The sequence below is a fragment of the Hyla sarda genome, unplaced genomic scaffold, assembly GCF_029499605.1.
Source record: "Hyla sarda isolate aHylSar1 unplaced genomic scaffold, aHylSar1.hap1 scaffold_1256, whole genome shotgun sequence".
In the NCBI taxonomy this organism is placed as follows: Eukaryota; Metazoa; Chordata; class Amphibia; order Anura; family Hylidae; genus Hyla; species Hyla sarda.
This window is the reverse complement of record NW_026607877.1, coordinates 80618-100000: the sequence shown is the minus strand read 5'-3', so window position 1 is coordinate 100000 and position 19383 is coordinate 80618. Positions and strand designations below refer to the sequence as shown.

The 19383-nt window shown below is 48.7% G+C and overlaps 1 protein-coding gene across 1 annotated transcript in view; it reads right to left on the bottom strand.

The window, feature by feature from the left end:
* LOC130304037 (ABC-type organic anion transporter ABCA8-like) overlaps nucleotides 1-19383 on the bottom strand; it is an 87532-nt gene that overhangs the window by 780 nt on the left and 67369 nt on the right. Inside the window, exons 3-8 of the mRNA XM_056551885.1 lie at nucleotides 17177-17384; nucleotides 16897-17052; nucleotides 16643-16740; nucleotides 16263-16489; nucleotides 13567-13705; nucleotides 12660-12845 (exon numbers count right to left, since the gene is read on the bottom strand). Coding sequence (XP_056407860.1) covers nucleotides 12660-12845; nucleotides 13567-13705; nucleotides 16263-16489; nucleotides 16643-16740; nucleotides 16897-17052; nucleotides 17177-17384 — 1014 coding nt within the window. The remainder of the gene's footprint in view (nucleotides 1-12659; nucleotides 12846-13566; nucleotides 13706-16262; nucleotides 16490-16642; nucleotides 16741-16896; nucleotides 17053-17176; nucleotides 17385-19383) is intronic.

The following is a 19383-nucleotide window of genomic DNA, read 5'->3' as shown; positions in this document are numbered from 1 at the left end:
TACCATCAGCCAGACACTACATTCAGGTGTGTCCACTATACCATCAGCCAGACACTACATTCAGGTGTGTCCACTATACCATCAGCCAGACACTATATTCAGGTGTGTCCACTATACCATCAGCCGGACACTACATTCAGGTGTGTCCACTATACCATCAGCCAGACACTACATTCAGGTGTGTCCACTATACCATCAGCCGGACACTACATTCAGGTGTGTCCACTATATCATCAGCCAGACACTATATTCAGGTGTGTCCACTATACCATCAGCCAGACACTACATTCAGGTGTGTCCACTATACCATCAGCCAGACACTACATTCAGGTGTGTCCACTATACCATCAGCCAGACACTACATTCAGGTGTGCCCACTATATCATCAGCCAGACACTACATTCAGGTGTGTCCACTATACCATCAGCCAGACACTATATTCAGGTGTGTCCACTATACCATCAGCCAGACACTACATTCAGGTGTGTCCACTATACCATCAGCCGGACACTACATTCAGGTGTGTCCACTATATCATCAGCCGGACACTATATTCAGGTGTGTCCACTATATCATCAGCCAGACACTACATTCAGGTGTGCCCACTATACCATCAGCCGGACACTACATTCAGGTGTGTCCACTATATCATCAGCCGGACACTACATTCAGGTGTGTCCACTATATCATCAGCCAGACACTACATTCAGGTGTGCCCACTATACCATCAGCCGGACACTACATTCAGGTGTGTCCACTATATCATCAGCCGGACACTACATTCAGGTGTGTCCACTATACCATCAGCCAGACACTATATTCAGGTGTGTCCACTATACCATCAGCCAGACACTACATTCAGGTGTGTCCACTATACCATCAGCCAGACACTACATTCAGGTGTGTCCACTATACCATCAGCCAGACACTACATTCAGGTGTGTCCACTATATCATCAGCCAGACACTACATTCAGGTGTGCCCACTATACCATCAGCCGGACACTACATTCAGGTGTGTCCACTATACCATCAGCCGGACACTATATTCAGGTGTGTCCACTATACCATCAGCCGGACACTACATTCAGGTGTGTCCACTATACCATCAGCCAGACACTATATTCAGGTGTGTCCACTATACCATCAGCCAGACACTACATTCAGGTGTGTCCACTATACCATCAGCCGGACACTACATTCAGGTGTGCCCACTATACCATCAGCCGGACACTACATTCAGGTGTGTCCACTATACCATCAGCCAGACACTACATTCAGGTGTGTCCACTATACCATCAGCCAGACACTACATTCAGGTGTGCCCACTATACCATCAGCCGGACACTACATTCAGGTGTGTCCACTATACCATCAGCCAGACACTACATTCAGGTGTGCCCACTATATCATCAGCCAGACACTACATTCAGGTGTGTCCACTATACCATCAGCCAGACACTACATTCAGGTGTGCCCACTATATCATCAGCCAGACACTACATTCAGGTGTGTCCACTATACCATCAGCCAGACACTACATTCAGGTGTGTCCACTATACCATCAGCCAGACACTACATTCAGGTGTGTCCACTATACCATCAGCCAGACACTACATTCAGGTGTGTCCACTATACCATCAGCCGGACACTACATTCAGGTGTGTCCACTATACCATCAGCCAGACACTACATTCAGGTGTGTCCACTATACCATCAGCCAGACACTACATTCAGGTGTGCCCACTATACCATCAGCCAGACACTACATTCAGGTGTGCCCACTATACCATCAGCCAGACACTACATTCAGGTGTGTCCACTATACCATCAGCCAGACACTACATTCAGGTGTGCCCACTATACCATCAGCCAGACACTACATTCAGGTGTGCCCACTATACCATCAGCCGGACACTACATTCAGGTGTGCCCACTATACCATCAGCCAGACACTACATTCAGGTGTGCCCACTATACCATCAGCCAGACACTACATTCAGGTGTGTCCACTATACCATCAGCCAGACACTACATTCAGGTGTGTCCACTATACCATCAGCCAGACACTACATTCAGGTGTGTCCACTATACCATCAGCCAGACACTACATTCAGGTGTGTCCACTATACCATCAGCCAGACACTACATTCAGGTGTGTCCACTATACCATCAGCCAGACACTACATTCAGGTGTGCCCACTATACCATCAGCCAGACACTACATTCAGGTGTGTCCACTATACCATCAGCCAGACACTACATTCAGGTGTGTCCACTATACCATCAGCCGGACACTACATTCAGGTGTGTCCACTATACCATCAGCCAGACACTACATTCAGGTGTGTCCACTATACCATCAGCCAGACACTACATTCAGGTGTGTCCACTATACCATCAGCCAGACACTACATTCAGGTGTGCCCACTATACCATCAGCCAGACACTACATTCAGGTGTGTCCACTATACCATCAGCCAGACACTACATTCAGGTGTGTCCACTATACCATCAGCCAGACACTACATTCAGGTGTGTCCACTATATCATCAGCCGGACACTACATTCAGGTGTGTCCACTATACCATCAGCCGGACACTACATTCAGGTGTGCCCACTATACCATCAGCCGGACACTACATTCAGGTGTGTCCACTATACCATCAGCCAGACACTACATTCAGGTGTGTCCACTATACCATCAGCCGGACACTACATTCAGGTGTGTCCACTATACCATCAGCCAGACACTACATTCAGGTGTGTCCACTATACCATCAGCCAGACACTACATTCAGGTGTGTCCACTATACCATCAGCCAGACACTACATTCAGGTGTGTCCACTATACCATCAGCCAGACACTACATTCAGGTGTGCCCACTATATCATCAGCCAGACACTACATTCAGGTGTGCCCACTATACCATCAGCCAGACACTACATTCAGGTGTGCCCACTATATCATCAGCCAGACACTACATTCAGGTGTGCCCACTATACCATCAGCCAGACACTACATTCAGGTGTGTCCACTATACCATCAGCCAGACACTACATTCAGGTGTGCCCACTATATCATCAGCCAGACACTACATTCAGGTGTGCCCACTATACCATCAGCCAGACACTATATTCAGGTGTGCCCACTATATCATCAGCCAGACACTACATTCAGGTGTGCCCACTATACCATCAGCCAGACACTACATTCAGGTGTGTCCACTATACCATCAGCCAGACACTACATTCAGGTGTGTCCACTATATCATCAGCCAGACACTATATTCAGGTGTGCCCACTATATCATCAGCCAGACACTACATTCAGGTGTGCCCACTATACCATCAGCCAGACACTACATTCAGGTGTGTCCACTATACCATCAGCCAGACACTATATTCAGGTGTGTCCACTATACCATCAGCCAGACACTATATTCAGGTGTGTCCACTATACCATCAGCCAGACACTACATTCAGGTGTGTCCACTATACCATCAGCCAGACACTATATTCAGGTGTGTCCACTATACCATCAGCCAGACACTATATTCAGGTGTGTCCACTATACCATCAGCCGGACACTATATTCAGGTGTGTCCACTATATCATCAGCCGGACACTATATTCAGGTGTGTCCACTATACCATCAGCCGGACACTACATTCAGGTGTGTCCACTATACCATCAGCCAGACACTACATTCAGGTGTGTCCACTATACCATCAGCCAGACACTACATTCAGGTGTGTCCACTATACCATCAGCCAGACACTATATTCAGGTGTGTCCACTATACCATCAGCCGGACACTACATTCAGGTGTGTCCACTATACCATCAGCCGGACACTATATTCAGGTGTGTCCACTATACCATCAGCCAGACACTATATTCAGGTGTGTCCACTATACCATCAGCCGGACACTACATTCAGGTGTGCCCACTATACCATCAGCCGGACACTACATTCAGGTGTGCCCACTATACCATCAGCCAGACACTACATTCAGGTGTGCCCACTATACCATCAGCCGGACACTATATTCAGGTGTGTCCACTATATCATCAGCCAGACACTACATTCAGGTGTGTCCACTATACCATCAGCCGGACACTACATTCAGGTGTGCCCACTATACCATCAGCCGGACACTACATTCAGGTGTGCCCACTATACCATCAGCCGGACACTACATTCAGGTGTGTCCACTATACCATCAGCCAGACACTACATTCAGGTGTGTCCACTATATCATCAGCCAGACACTATATTCAGGTGTGTCCACTATACCATCAGCCAGACACTACATTCAGGTGTGTCCACTATACCATCAGCCGGACACTACATTCAGGTGTGCCCACTATACCATCAGCCGGACACTACATTCAGGTGTGCCCACTATACCATCAGCCAGACACTACATTCAGGTGTGCCCACTATATCATCAGCCAGACACTACATTCAGGTGTGTCCACTATATCATCAGCCAGACACTACATTCAGGTGTGCCCACTATACCATCAGCCAGACACTACATTCAGGTGTGCCCACTATACCATCAGCCAGACACTACATTCAGGTGTGCCCACTATATCATCAGCCAGACACTACATTCAGGTGTGTCCACTATACCATCAGCCGGACACTACATTCAGGTGTGCCCACTATACCATCAGCCGGACACTATATTCAGGTGTGTCCACTATACCATCAGCCGGACACTACATTCAGGTGTGCCCACTATACCATCAGCCGGACACTACATTCAGGTGTGCCCACTATACCATCAGCCAGACACTACATTCAAGTGTGTCCACTATACCATCAGCCGGACACTACATTCAGGTGTGTCCACTATATCATCAGCCAGACACTACATTCAGGTGTGTCCACTATACCATCAGCCGGACACTACATTCAGGTGTGTCCACTATACCATCAGCCAGACACTATATTCAGGTGTGCCCACTATACCATCAGCCAGACACTATATTCAGGTGTGCCCACTATACCATCAGCCAGACACTACATTCAGGTGTGCCCACTATACCATCAGCCAGACACTACATTCAGGTGTGTCCACTATACCATCAGCCAGACACTACATTCAGGTGTGTCCACTATATCATCAGCCAGACACTACATTCAGGTGTGCCCACTATATCATCAGCCAGACACTACATTCAGGTGTGTCCACTATACCATCAGCCAGACACTACATTCAGGTGTGTCCACTATACCATCAGCCAGACACTACATTCAGGTGTGTCCACTATACCATCAGCCAGACACTATATTCAGGTGTGTCCACTATACCATCAGCCAGACACTATATTCAGGTGTGCCCACTATACCATCAGCCAGACACTACATTCAGGTGTGTCCACTATACCATCAGCCAGACACTACATTCAGGTGTGTCCACTATACCATCAGCCAGACACTACATTCAGGTGTGTCCACTATACCATCAGCCGGACACTACATTCAGGTGTGTCCACTATACCATCAGCCGGACACTACATTCAGGTGTGTCCACTATACCATCAGCCGGACACTACATTCAGGTGTGCCCACTATACCATCAGCCAGACACTACATTCAGGTGTGTCCACTATACCATCAGCCAGACACTACATTCAGGTGTGTCCACTATACCATCAGCCAGACACTATATTCAGGTGTGTCCACTATACCATCAGCCAGACACTACATTCAGGTGTGTCCACTATACCATCAGCCGGACACTATATTCAGGTGTGTCCACTATACCATCAGCCAGACACTACATTCAGGTGTGTCCACTATATCATCAGCCAGACACTACATTCAGGTGTGTCCACTATACCATCAGCCAGACACTACATTCAGGTGTGTCCACTATACCATCAGCCGGACACTACATTCAGGTGTGTCCACTATACCATCAGCCGGACACTACATTCAGGTGTGTCCACTATACCATCAGCCGGACACTACATTCAGGTGTGTCCACTATATCATCAGCCAGACACTACATTCAGGTGTGTCCACTATACCATCAGCCAGACACTACATTCAGGTGTGTCCACTATACCATCAGCCAGACACTACATTCAGGTGTGTCCACTATACCATCAGCCAGACACTATATTCAGGTGTGTCCACTATACCATCAGCCAGACACTACATTCAGGTGTGTCCACTATACCATCAGCCGGACACTACATTCAGGTGTGTCCACTATATCATCAGCCAGACACTACATTCAGGTGTGTCCACTATACCATCAGCCAGACACTACATTCAGGTGTGTCCACTATACCATCAGCCAGACACTACATTCAGGTGTGCCCACTATACCATCAGCCAACCACTATATTCAGGTGTGTCCACTATACCATCAGCCGGACACTACATTCAGGTGTGCCCACTATACCATCAGCCAGACACTACATTCAGGTGTGTCCACTATACCATCAGCCAGACACTACATTCAGGTGTGTCCACTATACCATCAGCCGGACACTACATTCAGGTGTGTCCACTATACCATCAGCCGGACACTACATTCAGGTGTGTCCACTATACCATCAGCCGTACACTACATTCAGGTGTGTCCACTATACCATCAGCCAGACACTATATTCAGGTGTGCCCACTATACCATCAGCCAGACACTACATTCAGGTGTGCCCACTATATCATCAGCCGGACACTACATTCAGGTGTGTCCACTATACCATCAGCCGGACACTACATTCAGGTGTGCCCACTATACCATCAGCCGGACACTACATTCAGGTGTGTCCACTATACCATCAGCCAGACACTATATTCAGGTGTGTCCACTATACCATCAGCCAGACACTACATTCAGGTGTGTCCACTATACCATCAGCCAGACACTATATTCAGGTGTGTCCACTATACCATCAGCCAGACACTACATTCAGGTGTGTCCACTATACCATCAGCCAGACACTACATTCAGGTGTGTCCACTATACCATCAGCCAGACACTATATTCAGGTGTGTCCACTATACCATCAGCCAGACACTACATTCAGGTGTGTCCACTATACCATCAGCCGGACACTATATTCAGGTGTGTCCACTATATCATCAGCCGGACACTACATTCAGGTGTGTCCACTATACCATCAGCCGGACACTACATTCAGGTGTGTCCACTATACCATCAGCCGGACACTACATTCAGGTGTGTCCACTATACCATCAGCCAGACACTACATTCAGGTGTGCCCACTATACCATCAGCCAGACACTACATTCAGGTGTGTCCACTATACCATCAGCCGGACACTACATTCAGGTGTGTCCACTATACCATCAGCCGGACACTACATTCAGGTGTGTCCACTATACCATCAGCCAGACACTACATTCAGGTGTGTCCACTATACCATCAGCCGGACACTACATTCAGGTGTGTCCACTATACCATCAGCCAGACACTACATTCAGGTGTGCCCACTATACCATCAGCCAGACACTACATTCAGGTGTGTCCACTATACCATCAGCCAGACACTACATTCAGGTGTGTCCACTATACCATCAGCCAGACACTACATTCAGGTGTGCCCACTATACCATCAGCCGGACACTACATTCAGGTGTGTCCACTATACCATCAGCCAGACACTATATTCAGGTGTGCCCACTATACCATCAGCCAGACACTATATTCAGGTGTGTCCACTATACCATCAGCCAGACACTACATTCAGGTGTGTCCACTATACCATCAGCCGGACACTACATTCAGGTGTGTCCACTATACCATCAGCCGGACACTACATTCAGGTGTGCCCACTATACCATCAGCCAGACACTACATTCAGGTGTGTCCACTATACCATCAGCCAGACACTACATTCAGGTGTGTTCACTATACCATCAGCCAGACACTACATTCAGGTGTGTCCACTATACCATCAGCCAGACACTACATTCAGGTGTGTCCACTATATCATCAGCCAGACACTACATTCAGGTGTGTCCACTATACCATCAGCCAGACACTACATTCAGGTGTGTCCACTATATCATCAGCCAGACACTACATTCAGGTGTGTCCACTATACCATCAGCCGGACACTACATTCAGGTGTGTCCACTATACCATCAGCCAGACACTATATTCAGGTGTGTCCACTATACCATCAGCCAGACACTATATTCAGGTGTGTCCACTATATCATCAGCCAGACACTACATTCAGGTGTGTCCACTATACCATCAGCCAGACACTACATTCAGGTGTGTCCACTATACCATCAGCCAGACACTATATTCAGGTGTGTCCACTATACCATCAGCCGGACACTATATTCAGGTGTGTCCACTATACCATCAGCCAGACACTACATTCAGGTGTGTCCACTATACCATCAGCCAGACACTACATTCAGGTGTGTCCACTATACCATCAGCCAGACACTACATTCAGGTGTGCCCACTATACCATCAGCCAGACACTACATTCAAGTGTGTCCACTATACCATCAGCCGGACACTACATTCAGGTGTGTCCACTATATCATCAGCCAGACACTACATTCAGGTGTGTCCACTATACCATCAGCCGGACACTACATTCAGGTGTGTCCACTATACCATCAGCCAGACACTATATTCAGGTGTGCCCACTATACCATCAGCCAGACACTATATTCAGGTGTGCCCACTATACCATCAGCCAGACACTACATTCAGGTGTGCCCACTATACCATCAGCCAGACACTACATTCAGGTGTGTCCACTATACCATCAGCCAGACACTACATTCAGGTGTGTCCACTATATCATCAGCCAGACACTACATTCAGGTGTGCCCACTATATCATCAGCCAGACACTACATTCAGGTGTGTCCACTATACCATCAGCCAGACACTACATTCAGGTGTGTCCACTATACCATCAGCCAGACACTACATTCAGGTGTGTCCACTATACCATCAGCCAGACACTATATTCAGGTGTGTCCACTATACCATCAGCCAGACACTATATTCAGGTGTGCCCACTATACCATCAGCCAGACACTACATTCAGGTGTGTCCACTATACCATCAGCCAGACACTACATTCAGGTGTGTCCACTATACCATCAGCCAGACACTACATTCAGGTGTGTCCACTATACCATCAGCCGGACACTACATTCAGGTGTGTCCACTATACCATCAGCCGGACACTACATTCAGGTGTGTCCACTATACCATCAGCCGGACACTACATTCAGGTGTGCCCACTATACCATCAGCCAGACACTACATTCAGGTGTGTCCACTATACCATCAGCCAGACACTACATTCAGGTGTGTCCACTATACCATCAGCCAGACACTATATTCAGGTGTGTCCACTATACCATCAGCCAGACACTACATTCAGGTGTGTCCACTATACCATCAGCCGGACACTATATTCAGGTGTGTCCACTATACCATCAGCCAGACACTACATTCAGGTGTGTCCACTATATCATCAGCCAGACACTACATTCAGGTGTGTCCACTATACCATCAGCCAGACACTACATTCAGGTGTGTCCACTATACCATCAGCCGGACACTACATTCAGGTGTGTCCACTATACCATCAGCCGGACACTACATTCAGGTGTGTCCACTATACCATCAGCCGGACACTACATTCAGGTGTGTCCACTATATCATCAGCCAGACACTACATTCAGGTGTGTCCACTATACCATCAGCCAGACACTACATTCAGGTGTGTCCACTATACCATCAGCCAGACACTACATTCAGGTGTGTCCACTATACCATCAGCCAGACACTATATTCAGGTGTGTCCACTATACCATCAGCCAGACACTACATTCAGGTGTGTCCACTATACCATCAGCCGGACACTACATTCAGGTGTGTCCACTATATCATCAGCCAGACACTACATTCAGGTGTGTCCACTATACCATCAGCCAGACACTACATTCAGGTGTGTCCACTATACCATCAGCCAGACACTACATTCAGGTGTGCCCACTATACCATCAGCCAACCACTATATTCAGGTGTGTCCACTATACCATCAGCCGGACACTACATTCAGGTGTGCCCACTATACCATCAGCCAGACACTACATTCAGGTGTGTCCACTATACCATCAGCCAGACACTACATTCAGGTGTGTCCACTATACCATCAGCCGGACACTACATTCAGGTGTGTCCACTATACCATCAGCCGGACACTACATTCAGGTGTGTCCACTATACCATCAGCCGTACACTACATTCAGGTGTGTCCACTATACCATCAGCCAGACACTATATTCAGGTGTGCCCACTATACCATCAGCCAGACACTACATTCAGGTGTGCCCACTATATCATCAGCCGGACACTACATTCAGGTGTGTCCACTATACCATCAGCCGGACACTACATTCAGGTGTGCCCACTATACCATCAGCCGGACACTACATTCAGGTGTGTCCACTATACCATCAGCCAGACACTATATTCAGGTGTGTCCACTATACCATCAGCCAGACACTACATTCAGGTGTGTCCACTATACCATCAGCCAGACACTATATTCAGGTGTGTCCACTATACCATCAGCCAGACACTACATTCAGGTGTGTCCACTATACCATCAGCCAGACACTACATTCAGGTGTGTCCACTATACCATCAGCCAGACACTATATTCAGGTGTGTCCACTATACCATCAGCCAGACACTACATTCAGGTGTGTCCACTATACCATCAGCCGGACACTATATTCAGGTGTGTCCACTATATCATCAGCCGGACACTACATTCAGGTGTGTCCACTATACCATCAGCCGGACACTACATTCAGGTGTGTCCACTATACCATCAGCCGGACACTACATTCAGGTGTGTCCACTATACCATCAGCCAGACACTACATTCAGGTGTGCCCACTATACCATCAGCCAGACACTACATTCAGGTGTGTCCACTATACCATCAGCCAACCACTATATTCAGGTGTGTCCACTATACCATCAGCCAGACACTACATTCAGGTGTGTCCACTATACCATCAGCCGGACACTACATTCAGGTGTGTCCACTATACCATCAGCCAGACACTACATTCAGGTGTGCCCACTATACCATCAGCCAGACACTACATTCAGGTGTGTCCACTATACCATCAGCCAGACACTACATTCAGGTGTGTCCACTATACCATCAGCCAGACACTACATTCAGGTGTGCCCACTATACCATCAGCCGGACACTACATTCAGGTGTGTCCACTATACCATCAGCCAGACACTATATTCAGGTGTGCCCACTATACCATCAGCCAGACACTATATTCAGGTGTGTCCACTATACCATCAGCCAGACACTACATTCAGGTGTGTCCACTATACCATCAGCCGGACACTACATTCAGGTGTGTCCACTATACCATCAGCCGGACACTACATTCAGGTGTGCCCACTATACCATCAGCCAGACACTACATTCAGGTGTGTCCACTATACCATCAGCCAGACACTACATTCAGGTGTGTTCACTATACCATCAGCCAGACACTACATTCAGGTGTGTCCACTATACCATCAGCCAGACACTACATTCAGGTGTGTCCACTATATCATCAGCCAGACACTACATTCAGGTGTGTCCACTATACCATCAGCCAGACACTACATTCAGGTGTGTCCACTATATCATCAGCCAGACACTACATTCAGGTGTGTCCACTATACCATCAGCCGGACACTACATTCAGGTGTGTCCACTATACCATCAGCCAGACACTATATTCAGGTGTGTCCACTATACCATCAGCCAGACACTATATTCAGGTGTGTCCACTATATCATCAGCCAGACACTACATTCAGGTGTGTCCACTATACCATCAGCCAGACACTACATTCAGGTGTGTCCACTATACCATCAGCCAGACACTATATTCAGGTGTGTCCACTATACCATCAGCCGGACACTATATTCAGGTGTGTCCACTATACCATCAGCCAGACACTACATTCAGGTGTGTCCACTATATCATCAGCCAGACACTACATTCAGGTGTGCCCACTATATCATCAGCCAGACACTACATTCAGGTGTGTCCACTATACCATCAGCCAGACACTACATTCAGGTGTGTCCACTATACCATCAGCCAGACACTACATTCAGGTGTGCCCACTATACCATCAGCCAGACACTACATTCAGGTGTGTTCACTATACCATCAGCCAGACACTACATTCAGGTGTGTCCACTATACCATCAGCCAGACACTACATTCAGGTGTGTCCACTATACCATCAGCCAGACACTACATTCAGGTGTGTCCACTATACCATCAGCCAGACACTATATTCAGGTGTGTCCACTATACCATCAGCCAGACACTATATTCAGGTGTGTCCACTATACCATCAGCCAGACACTACATTCAGGTGTGTCCACTATACCATCAGCCAGACACTACATTCAGATGTGCCCCGGAGATTGACACAACCCTCATCCGAGCATTGGAGCAGCGCCTCCTATTACCACTATTGGGTGCCGAGGAGTAACCCCTGGGTTTGTTGGGTCTCCCAGCATTCTCTGGTCCTGGCACCTAACCCCTTCCTCTTCCCGGAGAATCACTGCACCAGTCTCACCTCCACTAGTCCAACTGAGAAGGCAAATGGGGGGAAGATGCACAGTAAGACTTCAACGGCTTTAGGAAGGTTCTTCATGAGCAGCAGGAGGCCTGAGGCCGATGTGAGGAGCGTTATAAAGAATCCTGCAATGGCTGTGACCCGGGGATTCCTGAAGAGGGCGCTCAGCATGAATGTGACGCAGATCTGAGGCATGGAAAAAGCAAATGTACGTGTGAGCAGCACGGACCGATGGTATACCATAAAGGAGTGAGAGCATGACCCCGTGTACCTATCGATGGTATACCTTACAGGAGAGAGAGCATGACCCCAAGTACCTAACAATGGTATACAGTACAGGAGTGAGAGCATGACCCCGTTTACCTACCGATGGTATACCATAAAGGAGTGAGAGCATGACCCCGTGTACCTATCGATGGTAGACCATAAAGGAGTGAGAGCATGACCCCGTGTATCTATCGATGGTATACCTTACAGGAGTGAGAGCATGACCCCGTTTACCTACCGATGGTATACCTTACAGGAGTGAGAGCATGACCCCAAGAACCTACTGTACAAGAGGGAGAGCATGACCCCATGTACCTACCGATTGTATACCTTACAGGAGTGAGAGCATGACCCCGTGTACCTACCAACGGTATACCTTACAGGAGTGAGAGCATGACCCCGTGTACCTACCAACGGTATACCTTACAGGAGTGAGAGCATGACCCCGTGTACCTACCAACGGTATACCTTACAGGAGTGAGAGCATGACCCCGTGTACCTACCAACGGTATACCTTACAAGAGTGAGAGCATGATCCCGTGTACCTACCAGAGGTATACTATACATGGGTTAGAGCATGACCCCATGTACCTACCGATGGTCTACATACAGTAGTGAGAGCATGACCCAGTGTACCTACCGATGCTATACCATACAGGATGAAGAGCAGGAGGATGACCCCATAAGAGCTTCTGGTGAACACAAAGAATCCTGTAACCAGGGTCATCAGATTGGCAATGATGATAACATAGATGAGATAGAGAAATCCCCAGGACAACCTGTGACATGAAGTAAATACAGAAGAACACAGTGACAGACTGCACCCCAAAATCATGGCTCCCCAAAAGATGATACAGTTTGTAGGCTGGTGGCTCTGTAGATGCAGGTTGTAGGGTGGTAAAACCGGTGGGATGGTTATTTGGTGGAGGCATTGGGGCAGACAGTCATTAAGTGGTGGTACTGAAGGCAGTAGGGTGTGGGAGCTGGGGGTGATACTTATAGGGTAGTGGCACTAGTGATATAGGATGTAGGACTGCAGATGAACATTGTAGGATGGTGACCCTGCAGATTATGACACAGGAGGTGAAAGTTGTAAGATGGTGACTCAAGGGATGCAGGTTGTAGGGTGAAGGCGCTGAAGGGGAAGGTTATAGGATGTTGGAACTGGAAGTGAATGTCATAAGGTGGTGGTATCAGGGCAGAAGGTTGTAGGGTGGTTATAATGGGGAGGTACAGTATAAAGAGGTGGCAAGGCATAAAGAGATTCTAGGGTGGTGACATTGGAGACAAAAGTTGTGAAACGGTGGCACTGGAGATGAAGGTTGTGGGATGGTGGCACTGAAGATGAAGGATGTAGGACGGTGGCACTCAAGATGATTGTGAGACGGTGGCACTGGAGATGAAGGCTGTGGGATGGTGGCACTGGAGATGAAGGCTGTAGGACAGTGGCACTGGAGATGAAGGTTGTGGGACGGTGGCACTGGAGATGAAGGTTGTGGGATGGTGGCACTGGAGATGAAGGTTTTGGAACGGTGGCACTGAAGATGAAGGTTGTGGGACGGTGGCACTGGAGATGAAGGTTGTGGGACGGTGGCACTGGAGATGAAGGTTGTGGGATGGCGGCACAGGAGATGAAGGTTGTGGGACGGCGGCACTGGAGATGAAGGTTGTGGGACGGCGGCACAGGAGATGAAGGTTGTGGGACGGTGGCACAGATGAAGGTTGTGGGACGGTGGCACAGGAGATGAAGGTTGTGGGACGGTGGCACTGGAGATGAAGGTTGTGGGACGGCGGCACAGGAGATGAAGGTTGTGGGACGGTGGCACTGGAGATGAAGGTTGTGGGACGGTGGCACTGGAGATGAAGGTTGTGGGACGGTGGCACTGGAGATGAAGGTTGTGGGACGGTGGCACTGGAGATGAAGGTTGTGGGACGGTGGCACTGGAGATGAAGGTTGTGGGACGGTGGCACTGGAGATGAAGGTTGTGGGACGGTGGTACTGGAGATGAAGGCTGTAGGATGGTGGCACAGGAGATGAAGGCTGAAGGACGGTGGCACTGGAGATGAAGGTTGTGGGACGGTGGCACAGGAGATGAAGGCTGTAGGACGGTGGCACTGGAGATGAAGGTTGTGGGACGGTGGCACTGGAGATGAAGGTTGTGGGACGTGGCACTGGAGATGAAGGCTGTAGGATGGTGGTACAGGAGATGAAGGTTGTGGAATGGTGGCACTGGAGATGAAGGCTGTATGATGGTGGCACAGGAGATGAAGGTTGTGGGATGGTGGCACAGGAGATCAAGGCTGTAGGGTGGTGGCACAGGAGATCAAGGCTGTGGGATGGTGGCACTGGAGATGAAGGCTGTGGGATGGTGGCACTGGAGATGAAGGTTGTGGGACGGTGGCACAGGAGATGTAGGTTTGGTGGACAGTGGCACTGGAGATGAAGGTTGTGGGACGGTGGCACAGGAGATGAAGGTTGTGGGACGGTGGCACAGGAGATGAAGGTTGTGGGACGGTGGCACAGGAGATGAAGGTTGTGGGACGGTGGCACAGGAGATGAAGGTTGTGGGACGGTGGCACAGGAGATGAAGGTTGTGGGACGGTGGCACAGGAGATGAAGGCTTTGGGACGGTGGCACTGGAGATGAAGGCTGTGGGACGGTGGCACTGGAGATGAAGGCTGTGGGACGGTGGCACTGGAGATGAAGGCTGTGGGACGGTGGCACTGGAGATGAAGGTTGTGGGACGGTGGCACTGGAGATGAAGGTTGTGGGACGGTGGCACAGGAGATGAAGGTTGTGGGACGTTGGCACTGGAGATGAAGGTTGTGGGACGGTGGCACTGGAGATGAAGGCTTTGGGACGGTGGCACAGGAGATGAAGGTTGTGGGACGTTGGCACTGGAGATGAAGGTTGTGGGACGGTGGCACAGGAGATGAAGATTGTGGGACGGTGGCACAGGAGATGAAGGTTGTGGGACGGTGGCACAGGAGATGAAGGTTGTGGGACGGTGGCACAGGGGATGAAGGCTGTGGGACGGTGGCACAGGGGATGTATGCTGGGGAATGGAGAGTGGGGATGGTGGCACTGGAGATTTTAGAATGTGGGATTTGGGGATAATAGTTATAGGGTGCAGAAGGTTGTTTGTATTGGGCAGGAAGAGTGTAGGCACTATGGATGGAAGCCGCTTATCACCCTCACCCTTTGGCAAAGCTATACATGTGACCACTAGAACAGACTTGCCTTGTACCTGAGGAGGGACCATGTACAATTGCCCTCTATACAGCAGACTGCAGCCTTTCCCCATAGAAGAAGTAAGCCCACCTCCCTAAGCCTACCAGAAGGCTCGTTCCTTCAGCCTCATGGTCTTCATGATGGTGCCCATCTCCATGCGTTCCCGGGTGACATACAAGGACAGAAGATACATCATGGACACGTATGACAAGCACATCCCGAAGACAAAGATCCCAACACTAATGACCAGACTGTGGGAGTATTGTGTGGAGGCCATCCTTCCCACCATGATGGATGTCAGCTGCTCCTGAACCATGTGACTGGTGGTCATCTGTAGAGACATGATCAGCGCTGATGAGAGAGAAGTATTTATTCTGTGGCCTCCAACCACGTATATCATCCCACCACCAGGAAGGAGGAAGACAACATGGCTAAGGCCTAAATGTGGCAACACTGGGTGGACCAACCTGGAGCCTGTACGTACCTCGATTATAGCAGAGTCAATCTTCGCCTGGAGGAAGAGGAAACCCGTGGACCAGTAAAAAGTGGGATAGCAATTCTCTGATATATTGGAACAGACACCTAGAGTGAGAAAGCATGCTTGGATACACTGGATTAGGTACACTGCCATTGTCCTATCTCTGGCATGATGTCCACACTCCATACCCAGTGAGGTGACACCACTAAATGCTACTTAGACCTTTCTGGGTCCTTGGTTGTCCTGACCTTCCTGGTTACCTTGGTATGATGTGTAGTCATTGGGGCTGGAGATGTTGTAGACTGAGAATCGGATGTGATATTGAAATGGATGATGGAAGATGACAGCGATGGCTGTGTGGTTCTTCACCTCACTCAGCAGGGCTTCCTCATCCTCAAATTCCTGAACTGTCCACCCTAAGGACACAAGAAGGGCCCAGAATCCTCAGCTGCCCTACTGTTACTTGTCTAGGACACTGCGGCCAGAGCTTAAAGGGTAACTCTATGCCGGTCAGCCCCCTCCCCCGGGGTTGTGACTCACCTGGCAGGTCCTGGCTCTCTGCCACCCTTCGCATGGTCTCCCTGGCAGTGGGTGCAGTGCTGATGTATCCCACCGTGAAGTTTTGTGATGTGAAGCTGTCTACTCGCCCAAGTGCCGCATATGGGGAGAATTCATTCATGGGTGAGACCTGCGCAGAGGCCGCCACCAGGAACATCAGCAGCACGTAGGCCAAATCCTGGAGCCATTCCTGAGGGGGAAACACACGGACCATAATCCATTGATACCCGCTCTTCTAAGGGGTACCAAGTGAGGCTACACTCCTGAAACATGTCCCTTATCACCATGGAAACACCCTCCTCATCAGTGTGTACATATGGTTGTGTATATGTTAGGACGTCACATCCCTTGTCACCATGGAAACACCATCCTCATCAGTGTGTACATATGGTTGTGTATATGTGAGGACGTCATGTCCCTTATCACCATACAAACACCATCCTCATCAGTGTCTACATATGGTTGTGTATATGTTAGGACGTCACGTCCCTTATCACCATGGAAACACCATCCTCATCAGTGTGTACATATGGTTGTGTATATGTTAGGACGTCACGTCCCTTATCACCATGGAAACACCATCCTCATCAGTGTGTACATATGGTTGTGTATATGTGAGGACGTCATGTCCCTTATCACCATACAAACACCATCCTCATCAGTGTCTACATATGGTTGTGTATATGTGAGGACGTCATGTCCCTTATCACCATGGAAACACCATCCTCATCAGTGTGTATATATGGTTGTGTATATGTGAGGACGTCACGTCCCTTATCACCATGGAAACACCATCGTCATCAGTGTCTACATATGGTTGTGTATATGTGAGGACGTCACGTCCCTTATCACAATGGAAACACCATCCTCATCAGTGTCTACATATGGTTGTGTATATGTGAGGACGTCATGTCCCTTATCACCATACAAACACCATCCTCATCAGTGTGTACATATGGTTGTGTATATGTGAGGACGTCATGTCCCTTATCACCATGGAAACACCATCCTCATCAGTGTCTACATATGGTTGTGTATATGTGAGGACGTCATGTCCCTTATCACCATACAAACACCATCCTCATCAGTGTCTACATATGGTTGTGTATATGTGAGGACGTCACGTCCCTTATCACCATGGAAACACCATCCTCATCAGTGTGTACATATGGTTGTGTATATGTCAGGACGTCATGTCCCTTATCACCATGGAAACACCATCGTCATCAGTGTGTACATATGGTTGTGTATATGTGAGGACGTCATGTCCCTTATCACCATACAAACACCATCCTCATCAGTGTGTATATATGGTTGTGTATATGTGAGGACGTCATGTCCCTTATCACCATACAAACACCATCCTCATCAGTGTCTACATATGGTTGTGTATATGTCAGGACGTCATGTCCCTTATCACCATGGAAACACCATCCTCATCAGTGTGTACATATGGTTGTGTATATGTGAGGACGTCATGTCCCTTATCACCATACAAACACCATCCTCATCAGTGTCTACATATGGTTGTGTATATGTGAGGACGTCATGTCCCTTATCACCATGGAAACACCATCCTCATCAGTGTGTACATATGGTTGTGTATATGTTAGGACGTCACATCCCTTGTCACCATGGAAACACCATCCTCATCAGTGTCTACATATGGTTGTGTATATGTGAGGACGTCATGTCCCTTATCACCATGGAAACACCATCCTCATCAGTGTGTACATATGGTTGTGTATATGTGAGGACGTCACGTCCCTTATCACCATGGAAACACCATCCTCATCAGTGTGTACATATGGTTGTGTATATGTGAGGACGTCATGTCCCTTATCACCATGGAGAGACCATCCTCATCAGTGTGTACATATGGTTGTGTATATGTGAGGACGTCATGTCCCTTATCACCATACAAACACCATCCTCATCAGTGTCTACATATGGTTGTGTATATGTGAGGACGTCATGTCCCTTATCACCATGGAAACACCATCGTCATCAGTGTCTACATATGGTTGTGTATATGTGAGGACGTCATGTCCCTTATCACCATGGAAACACCATCCTCATCAGTGTGTACATATGGTTGTGTATATGTGAGGACGTCACGTCCCTTATCACCATGGAAACACCATCCTCATCAGTGTGTACATATGGTTGTGTATATGTGAGGACGTCAT